The sequence below is a fragment of the Manacus candei genome, unplaced genomic scaffold, assembly GCF_025592945.1.
Source record: "Manacus candei isolate 608988 ecotype Guabito, Panama unplaced genomic scaffold, ASM2559294v1 h1tg000003l, whole genome shotgun sequence".
NCBI classification, from domain to species: Eukaryota; Metazoa; Chordata; class Aves; order Passeriformes; family Pipridae; genus Manacus; species Manacus candei.
The window spans coordinates 20,744,484-20,760,388 of record NW_026138051.1 but is presented as its reverse complement, the minus strand read 5'-3'; the positions used below and the strand labels follow the sequence as shown (position 1 = coordinate 20,760,388).

Genomic DNA, 15,905 nt, shown 5'->3' with positions numbered 1-15,905 from the left:
AGGCGGAGGCAGAAGTCCCTGAATATGTGTTTGTAAGCCTTTTGCTTCAGTCACTTCACATTGAAGTTATGAAAGGCCGAAATGAAACATTTCCCACCCATTTCCCCCGTTTTCATTTCCGAGGGACTCTCTGCTGAAGGTGGCCTGAGTATGTACATAAATGCAGCACCCTCCAAAAAACCCTGTTTTTCCCACAAGTTGTTAAAAAATACTGCCCAGCTCTGTTAGGAGCTGGAGCCCACAGTGAGGGGGCATCGTCCCTGCCCAGCCTTGGCTATCATGCGGGGAGCAGGCAGCCTTGCTTCACCTGGGATTCACTGGGGAAGCCAGAAGCCTTGTAAATCAGCACAGCCAGTTGTGTTCCCAGCTTGGGAACTCAGCTCCTTCTGATGGGCAAACCCTGTCTGTTCCAACTACTTCCAAGAAATAATAAATGCAGATGTACAGACATTCTGCTTGGCCTGTACTCTATAGGGCATTTGCACGACACCCCATAACTCTCCTGCACTGTAGCCCCTTATATAATGCTCCCTTATATATAGATAATGTACATACTTGTGTGTGTGTATATATAGAGAGAGACTGTGTAAATAGTGTGTACATATAGTGTGTATATATATGTATATACATATATATATACACATATATATATGTATTTGTGTGGGAACAGGAAAAAATTAAAGGAAAAACGAAAAGGTGGGGGACGGGACGGGACTGGGGCTTCCTTCAAGTTGGGAGCGGGACGGCGTGGGGCCGGGGAGCTGTAGGGAGACTCCTCGCCACTGTGCTCAGTGCCTGGCCTCTTCCCCCCGCCCCACCCCATCGCCCAGGCTGAGAACCGTCGCCGCTGCTGCCTCAGTCTGGGGGCCGCCCCGCCTCATCGGCAACTGTTCTTGCCTCAGCCCTCAGGTGTTTTCCTCTCAGCCCGCACCAATTTTTCCCTCAACCCTCAGCCATTTTTCCTTCAGATCACAGTCGGTTTTGCCTCAGCCCGGACCAATTTTCCCCTCAATCCGCAGCCGATTTTGCCTCAGCCCACAGCCCTTTCTGCCTCATAACTGCCCCCACCCCGCCTCAGCTGCAGCCGGTTTTGTCTAAGCCCAGAGCCATTCTCATCTCAGCCCTTGTGCCCCGCTGCTTCAGCCCGCAGCGGTTTTGCTTCAGCCTGGGGGTCACCCCATCTCAGCTGAGGCCTCAGTGATGCCGGGAAAAGGCGACGCTAGTAAAACTCAAGAGCCACAGGCGCTATGAAGCCGCTCGTTGTTTATTACGCTGCCGGACGCGCGGGGATGACTCCGCCTGACACGCGCGAGAGCTCCCCCCTCACGGCTCCCGTTTTCTCCCCGCAGGTCATCCATATCCATCGCACGGTTTTACATATTCAGGAACTACCCCAGAGTGGGCGCTGGTCTATGGAAATCTCGGGACACGCCTTCTGGCGCCTGCCCACTTCTCTCGGGTGGTCGTAGGGGATGAAGGCTTCGAGTCTGCCTCTCACCGAACGGTTCACCTCGCTCTCGGAGCATGCGCAGTCTCTCAGCACCTTCCCCTCAGCAGGCAGCAAAGAGGGAGACCTCCTCACACACACCCGCTGCTCCGTGGCCCTGATATTCCACTGGAGCAGACAGAAAGGCTAGTCAGGGCCCCAGAAAATCTTACACGCACACAGAAGTTGGATAGGAGAAGGATTTAAGAGCTCCACGTCCACTGAGGCTTGTGACCCTGTAGGTTTCCCACAAGCCTAAGGGAATTTGGGTTTTGCAGGTGCACCAGGAGCTCAGTGCTGGGCAGAGAACTTTCTTGGGAGAAAGTCTGACTTGAGTGGCTATGGGAGAAGTGGCCAAAGGGGGGAGAACGGGCAGGAAGCACCCACGGGGGCACCCCCACTCTGACAGCTGCTCCAAGGGCTCCCTGCCACGTGTGGAACACGGAGGTGTCCCTGAGGGATTGACAACAAATGCTGTCCATGTCAGGCAATCACAGCTGTTCTGAATGTCCTCCAAGCCTCTCCACGGCAAAAGGGGAGAAGCCCAGCTTGGTGCAGCGAGGGCTGTGCCGTGAGGGCTGCCGGGGAGGAATCTCTCTCTTCCTGGAGTTGTCAAATACCTCTGAAATCCTCGGGATAATAGAACTCTCAAACCCTGCAATGCTACTGTTAAAAAGCAAGGCGTCACTTTATTCACAGTGCTGAGGGCTGTGGGTGACCAGCCAAAGGCCTCCACACAGACAGAGATTGAAAACTTATTATTCCATTATTCCATGGAAGAGCAGAGTTGATTTCCAGATGAGTTTTAGGCAGAAAGGTGAGCTTTACATCGGGAGGTAAGCTGACAAGTCACTGCGAGAAAGGGAGGTCAGGCTCCAACAAGAGAGCAAGATTCAACATTCCAGGGGTCAAGAAGCCACCCAAAACCATTGCAGCGTGGGGAACCTTGAACGGCTGGTTCCGTGATGTCACAGGACTGTTGCCCCACTGTTGCTGTGATGTCACTGAAGTGCTGGGTGGCCACTGCAGTGTCCGTGGAACGCTCTCATTCAGGCACCAAGGGCCTCGGCTTGCGGTGCAGTTCGTCGTGTGCTCATCGCAGAGGAGTCTTCGGATTGAGGATTTCTCAGCGGAGAGTTGCGAACGGGCGTCCAAGAAGAGTTTCCGGATCGAGGAGCTCTCAGTGGAGAGCCTGCAAACCAGCGAACGGTTTTCTTTCCCCTCCTCCAAGGGGCTGTGCCCCTTGGACTGCAGCACAGCTTTGCTGACATGTTTCGGCAAATCTGTGCTGCAGTTCATGATTTTGTGCTCCTTTCATCAAATTTATATTTTTCTCCAGACAGGCCCTGCCAGGTGATGGATGTCCCGAGAGGTGAGTAGTGTTTGTTCCTGGGGGCAGCATACCTGGCTTTGGCATGGCTGTGTTCTTTATGCTCTTCCTTAGGCACTGAGATGATTTAGAAACAAAACTGCCCTTAAGATGCCCTTAGTTTGGTAGAACTCCTGTCAACAGCTTTGTCTGAAAAGGGGGGGGTCTGTGTGTGGACAGCATTTGGAATGGAACTTGAGGGGGTTCTGTGCCCTCCACTGGATAGCCTGTGGAGTCTGTAATTTCCTCACTTTGCTTGTTCTACCAGTACGACTTCCAAAATGCAGGCTTGGGAGAGCTTCTCAGAAGTTCTCAAAACTGTTCAGTTATCTCCAGAACTGAGGAGAAAGCATCCTGTTTGTTAAATTCCATAATTAAAGGATTTGATCACACCAATGACTTTTGAAATAAAATGCCAACTTCCAAACAGTGCAGGCTCCTGAACCCAGGAGCTGTTCGTGTGCTATGACAGAATGGCTAGAGGGGATTTTGGGACAGTTTTTCTGGGGAACCATTTTCAGCAAGCTAAAGAGAACTGATGCTTGCCATTTATTAAAAGAAAAACCAAAAGCTAACAGAACAGAAAAAGGAGAAAAAAAAGAAGAGGAAACTTCTTTATCTCTTCAACTAAAGCTGCTTTAGCTCTTGGGCAGAACAGAAGCATTGACTGTTAATGGACAATTTACATTTGCTTGATGGAGTTTCTATTTGTTTTATTTCCTGGGAAAACAGCATAAAAAATAGACAGGAAACTGTAGAAGAAGATGAATATGGGGTTTTGTCCTCTTCTCTTGCTTGCTGTGCAAAAGAACTGTTGATCCTGGAGAGATGTTGTGAAAGAAAAATGCTCTTTATTTGGGTTGCCTTGTGTGATGGGATTCCCCACAAGAGGCAGTTTTCTGACAGCATCTGCTTCATTTTGCCTTGCCCATTGCAGACGGAGGAATCACCAGTGGATATGGAGGTGGACAGAGAGCAGCCCGTCCTTCTGTGAGTGGAAAAGGAAGCTTTGACGTTCCTAGTTTTAAGAATCATGGAGCGAGCTGTGAGCTTGGCCGGCTACAAAAGAGTGCCAGCCTGAGAGGCTGAAAGCAAGTCCAGGAAAGAAAGTCCATGTCAGTGCCTTTGCAGCAGCAGCAGCAGCAGCCAAGGCATCCCTGGCCGTTTTCTCATTTTCTGTTCAAGAGCTTTTAAACAGAGGAAGGTCTGGGTTTGCAGGCAGAAGACTGTTTGCTGCTTTTAGCCGTGGTGGGACATCTAAGTCAGAGCAATATGCAGCACTGTCTAACTAGTTGGTAAAGAGAGCAAATTTGGGACAATGGGATGTAATGCCCTGCCACTGAGAGGCAGCTGGGACTGTGGAGGGGCTTCAACTCCCCTTATTTGATAGAGAGTTAAATTGGCCTGGCACATACGCACTGTAGAACTGAGGCCCGTAGGACCAAGTGCATGTTAATGGCTGTCTTGTGTTTCCTTTGTCCCAATCCTAAGGACGTGCCACCCCAGCTGGAGACTCCCAGAAATCCGCCGTCTATGTTCCGATCCTTCCTGCAGTCTTACCTGTACGGGAATGTGAGGCCCCAATGGCCTACCAAGCAGCTTCTGCAGACAAAGTGGCTGCAGGTGAAACACCTCTCCAGGGATGAGCTTTGTCATCAGCTAAACTCAGAGGCATCAGGAGGCCTCCTCTCCTACTAATCCCCAGTCTTGGTGCTTTTCAAATGACAACTAAGTAGCATCCTAGAATAGTTTGGCTTGGAAGGGACCTTTAAGTGGCATCTAGTCCAACCCCCCTGCAACGAGCAGGGACATCTTCAACTAGCCCGGGTTGCTCAGAGCCCTGTCCCACCTGACCAGGGATGGGTTATGCACTTCCTGTGCCAGTGTTTCAGCACCCTCATTCTAAACAATGACTTCCTTAGATGTAACCAGAATCTATCCTCTTCCACTTGAAAACCATGACCCTTTGTCCCATTGTAACAGGCCCTTTGAAAAAATATGTCCCCTTGAAGGATTGAAAGGCCACAATAAGCTCTCCCTGGGACCTTCTCTTCTCCAGTGCCATCTCTCGTGGCCTTTCCTCCAAGGAAAGTTGTTCCACCATCTGGTCCTGTCTGTGGCCCTGGCTTGTCCTTTGGGAGGACACTTGGTGGCAAAAAGAGCTGGAGCAGAATAATAGCAGGTCCAGAGGCTGAAATGGTGTTGGTGGAGGGGGACCCAAGGAAGCAGTCCCAGCCAAGTGGTCAGAGTATTAATGGCCTGGGAGAAGGAAGGGGCTGTGGGGAGCTCACTGCGAGCCTCAGAGGGGGTCCAGCTTGTCCCTCCTGCCCCACTCTTTGAGGTTTCTGCCACCCAAGGAGGGACAGCTGAGCGGGCCTTGTCCCAGCCCCATTTGCTGCCTGGCACATTCAAGCAGGCCAGAAGTGCTCCAGGGTTCTGGCAGGTTTTGTGGCAGAGAGAGGGAGCTGCAGAAGGTGCCACTGGGCTGTCCCTGCTGGGAAGGAAGGTGGCAGCCAGCACAGGGAGGGGCAGGGCTGGAATGCACACACTGCTCTCCCTGCAAGCCAGAGCTGAGTCCATCAGCGCTCTGCCCCTTGTGTCCCTGCTCTTGTCTGGGTGCTGAGAACCTCCACCTCAATGCTCTTCAGAACAACACACAGGCCTGCATCCTCCTGGGGTTGACCTTGCTTAAAGGTACGGGAATTTCCTGAGGAGGGGCTTATGCTCCTCATCAGTTTTCACACCTAAAATAGCCCAGGTCTTTAGAGAAGAGGAACCTAAGGGAGTCCTTTGAGGTTTCTGAAATGGAAAAGGCCCGAGACAGCAAGTGGCATTCCCGAGCACTGGCAAGGCAAACCTCCTTGCTGCAGACACCTTGAGAAATTGAATAATGGTCTTATGGGCCATGTTTGCCTGTGATAGCAAGGTCCTGGACATGAAGTTGGAGGTGTAGATGGTGCCCTCAGTCCTCCTGATGTGTATTGCTGGTAACCAGAGGAATCCCACTGGAGCCTGTGGGAAACTGCATTTGGAAAGTAATGGCTCCTTTCTTTGCTTTTTCCTTTGGGCAGCATCCAGTTTTAGAAAAATCTGATAGTCTCACCAACAACAGTCCTCTGCTCGATGCAGCCAGGAGATTCCTTACAGAGAGGTTCACAACACCATCAACAGAACCTCTGCTGGCTCCCTCTGTTTCTGGACAAGAGAGTAAGGAAGAGCAAGCAGAGAAGGAAAACATCAGAGCAAAGCCTGAAGGAATGAAATCAGTAAGTGCCAGTTTTGGTTAGCACTGCCTTTGGTGTCATTCAGAGCTGCAAGTTCCTGAGCAGCCAGTGCTTGCCATGCATGGCTGAAGAGTGTGAGGGCTGGAGTGCTGCCATGACATGGTGCTTCAGCCCAAGAAATTGTCCAGGCCAGGCCCTTGTGTGAAATGACCCTTTTGTTATTGTGTGTAACTATCCAACCTTGCAAGGGACAGAACGGTGACTGTCCCTGACACTACTGACTGTCCCCAGGGCACAACAGCAGTACCAGAACCTCTGCTGGCTCCCTGTCTTTCTGGACAAGAGGGTAAAGAAGAGCAAGTGGACGATGAACCCGTGGCTGTTGTTGGAGCTGCAGAGCCTGAAGAAATTAAATCAGTAAGTGCCAGACTACATTAGCATTGTCTTTGGTGTAACTTAGAACTTGTGATCAGAGCGAGCTTGCTTTTCCTGGCTGAAGAGTGTGAGGGCTGGAGTCCTTCCATGACACTGTGCTTCTACCCAGCCACTGACACCTGGGAAAGGGGATTTTGACCCTTCCTGTTCAGTCTTTAGATTGCTGTGCAGGATTCCTCAGAGACAGGAGAAACTGTCCCCTGGATGTACCTGCCCCTCCACAGGGCCTATTTCAGAAAAATCCATGAACAAGAAATTGGCCAGGCCCTTGTGTGAAATGACCCTTTTGTTATTGCGTGTTAACTATCCAACCTTGCAAGGGACAGAATGGTGACTGTCCCTGAATCTTCTGACTCTCCCCAGGGCACAAACGTGACACCAGAACCTCTGCTGGCTCCCTCTCTTTCCGGACAAGAGGGTAAAGAAGAGCAAGTGGACAATGAACCCGTGGCTGTTGTTGGAGCCACAGAGCCTGAAGAAATTAAATCAGTAAGTGCCAGAGTACATTAGCATTGCCTTTGGTGTAATTTAGAACTTGTGATGAGAGCAAGCTTGCTTTTCATGGCTGAAGACTGTGCGAGGGCTGGAGTCCTTCCATGACACTGTGCTTCTACCCAGCCACTGACACCTGGAAAAGGGATTTTGACCCTTCCTGTTTAGTCTTTAGATTGCCGTGCAGGATTCCTCGGAGACAGGAGAAACTGTCCCTTGGATGTACCTGCCCCTCCACAGGGCCTATTTCAGAAAACCATGAAAAATGAACAAGAAAGTGGCCTTGTGTCAAATGACCCTTTTGTTATTGTGTGTAACTATCCAACCTTGCAAGGGACAGAACGGTGACTGTCCCTGACCCTACTGACTTTCCCCAGGGCACAACAGCAGCACCAGAACCTCTGCTGGCTCCCTGTCTTTCTGGACAAGAGGGTAAAGAAGAGCAAGTGGACGATGAACCCGTGGCTGTTGTTGGAGCTGCAGAGCCTGAAGAAATTAAATCAGTAAGTGCCAGACTACATTAGCATTGTCTTTGGTGTAATTTAGAACTTGTGATGAGAGCAAGCTTGCTTTTCATGGCTGAAGAGTGTGAGGGCTGGAGTCCTTCCATCACATGGTGCTTCAGCCCAGCCACTGACACCTGGAAAAGGGGTTTTGAACTTCCAAGTTGAGCCAGTGTCCCTGGCAGGACACATAGCAATAACTGTGCCCTGGGGTTACCTGCCCGTCTGAATAGCCTAATTGAGAAAATCTAAGCAAACTGAACAAGAAAGTGGCCTTTTGTGAAATGACCCTTTTGTTACTGTGTGTAACTATCCAACCTTGTAAGGGACAGAATGGTGACTGTCCCTGACTCTACTGACTGTCCCCAGAACACAACAGCAGCACCAGAACCTCTTCTGCCCCCCTCTGATTCTGGACAGGAGGTTGAAGAGAAAGAAGTGGAGAAGGAACCTGTGGCTGTTGGAAAAGTAAAGCCTGAAGAGATAAAACCAGTAAGTGCCAGCTTTGGTTAGCACTACCTTTGGTGTCATTCAGAGCTGCAAGTTCCTGAGCAGACAGCGCTTGCTCTTTGGGACTGAAGATTGTGAGGGCTCTAGCCCTGCCATGACATGGTGCTTCAGCCCAGCCACTGACACCTGGAAAAGAGGTTTTGAACTTCCAAGTTGAGTCAGAGTGTCCCTTGCAAGACAGATAGGAATAACTGTGCCCTAGAGGGTAGTTGCCCCTCTGCACGACCTAGTTGAGAAAATGCATGAAAATTGAAGAGGAAACTGCCCATGAACTCGTGTAAATCCAGTCTTTTCTTCTCGTCCATTCACTTTGTGAAGTGGGCAGCAAGAGACAGTTTAAGAGCCTGACTTGTGGCCAACAGCATCTTCCCAAGGGTTTGCATTTGAAATATGATCTCAGGGCAGCTCTGCAAGCCACCTTTCTGACAGAAACTAATTCTTGCCACAGATCCTCAAGAGGCCTGGTGCTGCTGAAGAACCACAACCTAAAAAAGTCACCTTTGCCAACACTGAAATGCCAAGCACAAGCACCGGGAAAGGAGACACTCGGAAGAAAAGCATTCCGAAGAAAAGGATTCCAAAGAAAATCCCGCACCAGCCGCCAACGCTGTCCCCACTAACACAACTTTACCTTGATGACCTCAGTACGTATCATGTATTTCCTGGCTGGTACAGCAGTCCATGGTATGCATGTCAGCTTTAGTTCTACTAAAGGAAGAGAGGAAGCAACAGAGCACTGTGGCTGTTCCTTCTGCCTCTGAGGGCAGCTGGGGCTGGATTCAGTTTTCCTGAGCTTCCATCTACGCTCCAGGCAAAGGCAGAGATGGTTTCTGGTTGAGCAGAAGGCTTTGACCTAGTGAATGACCTAGTGAACTCCTGTGTGCAGAGGGCTTAACCCAAGAGAATATTTGGGTTCCTAAATTCTCTTTAGACTCCTGACTCCTCGCAAGTCATTGCAGTACAGAGACTTTGCCGAAATCTCTAAGGTTGAAGACAAGCAGTGTGGTTCTTCAAATGGCACAGGCAAGGTCCTCTTCAGAACTCAGCCTGGTGATCAGTGATGAGGGTCCTTGTTCTTAAAGCCCCATTCTCAGGGATTAGAACTTGAGATGCTGCTCTTGAACAACATAAAGGCCTTTTTTTTGGCAAACTGCTGAAAGGTTGGGCAGATTCCATCCTCTCCTGTAAACACCTGATAATATTCTTTCTGTTCTGAAAATGGCACTTGTTCACAACAGTAGATTCCAAACCTCAATTTAATTGTCAAAATTTAATCTTTAATGCACTTAACTTAGTGCATTCAAAACTACTAAACCTTTGGCCGAATCACACGGAGTGTTTCTCTCCAAGAAAATAAGGGCTCTGTTGCACCAGCTCTTCTTAATGTTTATAGACAACAAATTCTTTCATTGGTGCCTGTTCTTTTCTGATTTCTGTCTCCTCTGAGCATTTCTCCATGGGCTTAGTTTCCTGTCAAGGTAAACCCTCAAAAGACTGTGGAAAATCAGTCTTTGTGGAGCCACCTGTGCTTCGGAGCTGCCTCTGCTGTTGTGGTTATTGTTGTTGTTGTTGTTGTTGTTGTTGTTACCAGCTGACTACAAAGGGCTCACAGCCCCGCACAGTGGGGCTGCCTTTCGGATCTGCTGCAAGGTGGTATCTCTGTTTCACATGAGCATCTTTCATGTTGTTTCTTTCAGAGGGCATTGTGAGTGAGGAGAACCCTACGAAGAAATACACTGTACAGCAGATAATTGGCCAAGGGTAAGTCCAATCTCAGCTACTTCCACAAAACCATGGGCCAGGGATTTTGCTGGTGTCCTATCAAGCATGCAGTCGGGCAAGCTGCAAACATGGGCAGACACTGGGCTTACATCCTCCTGTCTGTCAGTCCTGATCAGTATTTAATAACTGTGGTCAGAAGGCATTGTCAAAGACAACTCAATGCTGGCAGTCTCTTGCCTGTAACAAGGAGCAGGACATGGAGTATGTCCTATGTTTTCTCCTGGCCACCCTGCATGGCAGAGGGCTGCTGGGCTGCTGGGCTGCTGGGCTGCTGCTGAAGCCGAGTGTTTTATAAACACTCTGGGCAGCAGAGCTCTGCTCTCTGGGCTGGCTTTCTCACCCAGGGCCTAAACGCCTTCTCCTTTCTTGGCTGCTGCTGTTTCTAGGTCTTGTGGAACAGTTTTCCGAGGAGTTGACATCGCCACAGGAGGACAGGTAAGGGCCAGCACCCCCGGCAGATTGTGCAGCTCTCGAGTGCTTTCCCCTCCGCTGGGAGCTGTGGCCACAGCTCTGGGTGGCCACGAGATCTTTGCTGCAGAGACTGTTCCTCTGAGGGCAGACAAGTGTCAGCCTGCAAGACAGGGTTTGGACAGACCTTGTCCTTATTAAGTCCCCAAAAGAAGGCAAGGAGGGCAGGGGTATCTTTCAGAGAAGGACACCTTTGCTCAGACTTATTTACTGACTATGCTAATGCATCAGCTACTTGGTGGCTCCTTACCCAGCTGCAGTGCTGCACTTGGGAAGTGCACTTACACAGGAGTCTGCAAGGGATCTAAAGGCCCTGAGCGCTGCTCATAACCCCGGCCACATCCATAAAATACCCTAGAATGGGTTATTCCTTTTCAAACCCAGAAAAGAATTGAAAATAGGAACTGGATTAAAAACGTTCTTTGCAGTTGCAAAATCCAACTTCAACATGTTACAAAGTTCTGGGATTGTATTTTTTTTTTTTTCTGAAACCTCCATGACCTTTCAGGATGGGATTTCCTCCATTATGGATTGATTGTTTGGAGACCATTTGTCCAGAGTTTACAAGGCAAAATGTCTATAGCCATGTGTCCTGTAACTGGCACACAAGGGCGAGTGGAGGAATCGCCTCTTGTCCTGTCAGTTAAGAAGCTCTGGTGTCTAATCCCAGGCAGTTTGGCCCAGCCTGGCTCCATCATTCCAAAGACACCTGCTCCATGTGCGTTGTGGTCCCGTGCAACAGACTTCTCAAGTCTATGGCTTTCAATCTCCTTTTAGGTGGCCATCAAGATGATGTGTCTTTCCAAGAGAAAGTACGCAAGAGAGATAATTTTAACTGAGGTTTCACTCTTGAGTAGCATGAGGCATCCCAATATCATTCGCTATATAGACAGGTGAGTGGTTCTGGGATTATCACATCGAGGTTCACATGTGCCTTGTGTCTGCCTTGGCCTTTTCTGGTATAGGTAGTTTGAAGCGTGTCTTCCAAAACCTCCATCTGCCATGTCTTCCTAAAGCCACAGCCCTTCAGTTCACTAACTCCCTGTTCTTTTGGGGTCTGGTTTTTTCAAACTGACCATCTTTTCTGTGCCTTAATGATACGTGCTGATAAACCCTCCTAGAAATTATTGCCCTTGGGGTTTTCCCTCTACTTTCTGTTGCTGTGGATGCCAGGAAGACTAGGCTCTTGTTTGCACAACCACACAATGTGCCAGGTTTTAAATGGTTTTCCCTGTTTCTGAATGCACTTTATGCAATGCTTTCCAAGGGGTTGACCAACATCTGCCCTCAGTGGTGCACACTCTCCTCCCGTGGAGAAGTCTGTGTTGCCTGCTTCCTGGAGTTCAGGCTGGAAGGGAGGAGTTAAGATGATGAAGCAGCTGATGGCAATGTCCTGGTTCCAGATTTCTCTCTGCTGTCACTAAACTGCATTTTTGCCTTGCTTGCCATCTAGGACATCTCCTTTTTCACAGATGAGCCTTTCTCATTTAGCCTGCTCAGATTCTCTCTTCATTTACAAGTGACCTGGCAAGAAAACTCAACTGCAGTCTTTCCCATAAGGTCATTTAGCTGGGCCCATTCATCTCCATGCTGTGGGTTTCTTCTTTCAGCTACCTTTTCAATGAAGAACTCTGGCTGGTGATGGAATATGTGGAGGGATTCACCTTAGGTGCTGTGGTTTCCATTCAAGCTCTTGAGGAAGAGATGATAGCCTCCATCAGTCGGGAGGTAAGGGATGCTGCCCTTGCTTCTGACAGCTTGGACAGGATGGTTCTTTGCAAAAGGTGGTAAGAACAGGAGTGATTTCCTGTTCAGAGCTTTGTTTCTGCGTTGCTGTTATGATGTGGAGAAGAAAAGAGCATCCAAGTGAACGGCCTGCCAGTCTCACTGCATTTCCTGTACTCTGTTATTATACTCCTATAATGTTGTTGTACTTTCCTTTCTAGTTTAATTTCATTTTATTTTATTTATTATTCCAAACTTTGCCACTTGAGGTATGTCTGCAATTGTTGTGTCACCTGGAAATTTGATCTTTTAGAGCCATTTCCTTTATTGTTGGAAAAAATCAGCCTAATTAATTTTTTTCTCTCATTTCTTTGTTTAATCTCAGTGCCTGAAAGCCCTGGACTTCCTTCATTCAAATCGAGTGATCCACAGAGACATCAAAAGTGACAATATTCTTCTAGGAATGGATGGATCTGTGAAACTGAGTAGGTGTTCTTGGTCAGGCACAGCGTTCCTGGGAGGCAGGGTCTGGGGTTGCCTTTGAGTGCCTGCCAGTTCCCCAAAAGTGGTGCTGGTGGGAGTGCCCAGCCCACTGCTGTAAGCTGAGAGCAGAGTTGCAATGTGCAGAGAGCTCTAGAGAGGATGAGGCTGTCAAGAGTGCCTTTGGTTTGGGTATGTCCCTTCCAGAGGAAACAGAGCACAGCCACTCTTCCAGCTAGATTCAACACTGTGCTCTCAGACTGAGAGTGGGGAATTCTTGTGCTTGCTTTCATAATTCAAGCTGGTTTTAACAGTCCTTGTTTTTGTCTGCAGTTGATTTTGGCTTATGTGCTTGGCTGAAGCCCTGGGAGACGAAACGGAGATCTTTCATTGGGACTCCGTTCTATATGGCACCAGAAATGTTGGCAGGAGACAAATATGATGCCAGAGTGGACATCTGGGCCCTTGGGATCACAGCACTAGAAATGGTGGATGGTCCTACACGGGTAAGGTGCAAATACTGTCAGAGAGCCCTGCCTTCCTCCCCTGAGCCATATCTTTCTCCCACTCACATCAGCTTGAACTAGTCCCCCCAAGGCCCACGTCTAAAAGTGTCCTGGAGCACATCTGCTCACAGGAGAAGCGACATGTGCCAGTGCAGAAATGGGCCGTTTTGGCCTCCCACAATGCTTGAATTCCTCCTGTGCTCTTTGAACTCCCTTGGAGCTGGATCTCCCAATGGCAGGAGTTTTTCAGCAGCAGGATTCTCCCGTTGGAGAATTACTGTGAAAAGCATTTCAAGGCGATCTGCAGGCCAGAAGTCTTTTCAAACTTGGACCAGTGCCCACTGCTTACCTGAGCCTTTCAGGGCAGGTCACTGCTTCTAGTACTGCCACAAGTATGTATTAGCCAGTACATTTCTAAAAGTAGGTTCTAGCACAGCTCCTTGTAGTAAGCCAATGTATTTTCAAGTTTGCACTTGTAGATGCTAATTCCCTAAAATGAAATGACCCGCTCTTACACCAAAGGAGTGTGCAATAGGCCAGGAAGGTATACTGGGATAAAACCCCATGAACTAACAGCTGAAACCAAGTTAAATGCTGCACAGTTAATTCCTGAGGAAGGCAACAATTAGGGAAAATGTCAGTCTTCCAGTCTTTCTGAAAAAGGTCCCTGACTTTTCTTGGAAGACTTCTTTTGGATTGCATTTGCCTTGCAGAAGGCAGCAAAAAGAGATGAAGGCAATTAGCAGGACTGGTCTGGATGCTGAAAATTCTCTGCTTCCTTAAGCTCAAATGTTGATCAGGGCTCCTGGAGAAGCCCCAGGTCAAGTCTCAGAAAGCAAGGACTGGCCTGTGCTGGAGCTCTTCCCCTCGGGGAGGGATGGTTAATGGCTGCCTTGTGTCTTTTGTCCCAGCCTAAGCACAAGCCACCCCAGCTGAAAACTCCCAGAAACCTGTCGCCTGTGTTCCGTTCCTTCCTGCAGTCTTGTCTGAAACGGAATGAGAAGCGCCGATGGACGGCCGAGCAGCTACTGAAGGTAAAGTGGCTGCAGGTGAAACAGCTGTCCCTCCTGCCCCACTCTTTGAGGTTTCTGCCACCCAAGGAGGGACAGCTGAGCGGGCCTTGTCCCAGCCCCATTTGCTGCCTGGCACATTCAAGCAGGCCAGAAGTGCTCCAGGGTTCTGGCAGGTTTTGTGGCAGAGAGAGGGAGCTGCAGAAGGTGCCACTGGGCTGTCCCTGCTGGGAAGGAAGGTGGCAGCCAGCACAGGGAGGGGCAGGGCTGGAATGCACACACTGCTCTCCCTGCAAGCCAGAGCTGAGTCCATCAGCGCTCTGCCCCTTGTGTCCCTGCTCTTGTCTGGGTGCTGAGAACCTCCACCTCAGTGCTCTTCAGAACAATACACAAGCCTGCATTCTCCTGGGATTGACCTTGCTTAGAGGTACGGGAATTTCCCGAGGAGGGGCTTATGCTCCTCATCAGTTTTCACACCTAAAATAGCCCAAGTCTTTAGAGAAGAGGAACCTAAGGGAGTCCTTTGAGGTTTCTGAAATGGAAAAAGGCCCGAGACAGCAAGTGGCATTCCCGAGCACTGGCAAGGCAAACCTCCTTGCTGCAGACACCTTGAGAAATTGAATAATGGCCTTATGGGCCATGTTTGCCTGTGATAGCAAGGTCCTGGACATGAAGTTGGAGGTGTAGATGGTGCCCTCAGTCCTCCTGATGTGTATTGCTGGTAACCAGAGGGATCCTGCTGGAGCCTGTGGGAAACTGCATTTGGAAAGTAATGGCTCCTTTCTTTCTTTGTTTTTTCCTTTGGGCAGCATCCATTTTTAGAAAAATCCGGTAGTCTCAACAACATGAGGCCTCTGCTCGATGCAGTCAGGAGATTCCTTACAGAGAGGTTCACGACACCATCAACAGAACCTCTGCTGGCTCCCTCTGTTTCTGGACAAGAGAGTAAGGAAAAGCAAGCAGAGAAGGAAAACATCAGAGCAAAGCCTGAAGGAATGAAATCAGTAAGTGCCAGTTTTGGTTAGCACTGCCTTTGGTGTCATTCAGAGCTGCAAGTTCCTGAGCAGCCAGTGCTTGCCATGCATGGCTGAAGAGTGTGAGGGCTGGAGTGCTGCCATGACATGGTGCTTCAGCCCAGCCACTGACACCTGGAAAAGGGGTTTTGAACTTCCAAGTTGAGTCAGAGTGTCCCTTGCAGGACACACAGCAATAACTGTGCCCTTGAGGGTAGTTGCCCCTCTGCACGACCTAGTTGAGAAAATGCATGAAAATTGAAGAGAAAACTGCCCAGGAACTCGTGTAAATCCAGTCTTTTCTTCTCGTCCATTCACTTTGTGAAGTGGGCAGCAAGAGACAGTTTAAGAGCCTGACTTGTGGCCAAGTCTTCCGAAGGGTTTGCATTTGACTAGGATCTCAGGGCAGCTCTGCAAGCCACCTTTCTGACATAAACTAATTCTTGCCACAGATCCTCAAGAGCTCTGCAATGGCAGCTGTTGCTGCAGCACCACAACCTGAAGAAGTCACCTTTGCCAACACTGAAATGCCAAGCACAAGCACCGGGAAAGGAGACACTCGGAAGAAGAGCATTCCAAAGAAAATCACGGACCAGCCGCCAAAGCTGTCCCCACTAACACGACTTTTCCTTGCTGAACTCAGTACGTATCATGTATTTCCTGGCTGGTACAGCAGTCCATGGTATGCATGTCAGCTTTAGTTCTACTAAAGGAAGAGAGGAAGCAACAGAGTACTGTGGCTGTTCCTTCTGCTGAATCACACGGAGTGTTTCTCTCCAAGAAAATAGGGCTCTGTTGCACCAGCTCTCCTTAATGTTTGTAGACAACAAACTCTTGCATTGGTGCCTGTTTTTTTCTGATTTTTGTCTCCTCTGAGCATTCCTCCATGGACTTGGTTTCCT

General features: G+C 49.3%; 1 protein-coding gene across 1 annotated transcript in view; it reads left to right on the top strand.

Annotated features, from left to right (window-relative positions):
- The window catches only part of LOC127471468 (uncharacterized), a 185,287-nt gene that overhangs the window by 92,358 nt on the left and 77,024 nt on the right, over positions 1-15,905 (top strand). The window contains exons 53-59 of the mRNA XM_051788394.1: positions 6,371-6,496; positions 6,878-7,003; positions 7,384-7,509; positions 7,879-8,001; positions 8,468-8,663; positions 9,717-9,780; positions 10,188-10,236. Of these exons, the coding sequence (XP_051644354.1) occupies positions 6,371-6,496; positions 6,878-7,003; positions 7,384-7,509; positions 7,879-8,001; positions 8,468-8,663; positions 9,717-9,780; positions 10,188-10,236 (810 nt within the window). The remainder of the gene's footprint in view (positions 1-6,370; positions 6,497-6,877; positions 7,004-7,383; positions 7,510-7,878; positions 8,002-8,467; positions 8,664-9,716; positions 9,781-10,187; positions 10,237-15,905) is intronic.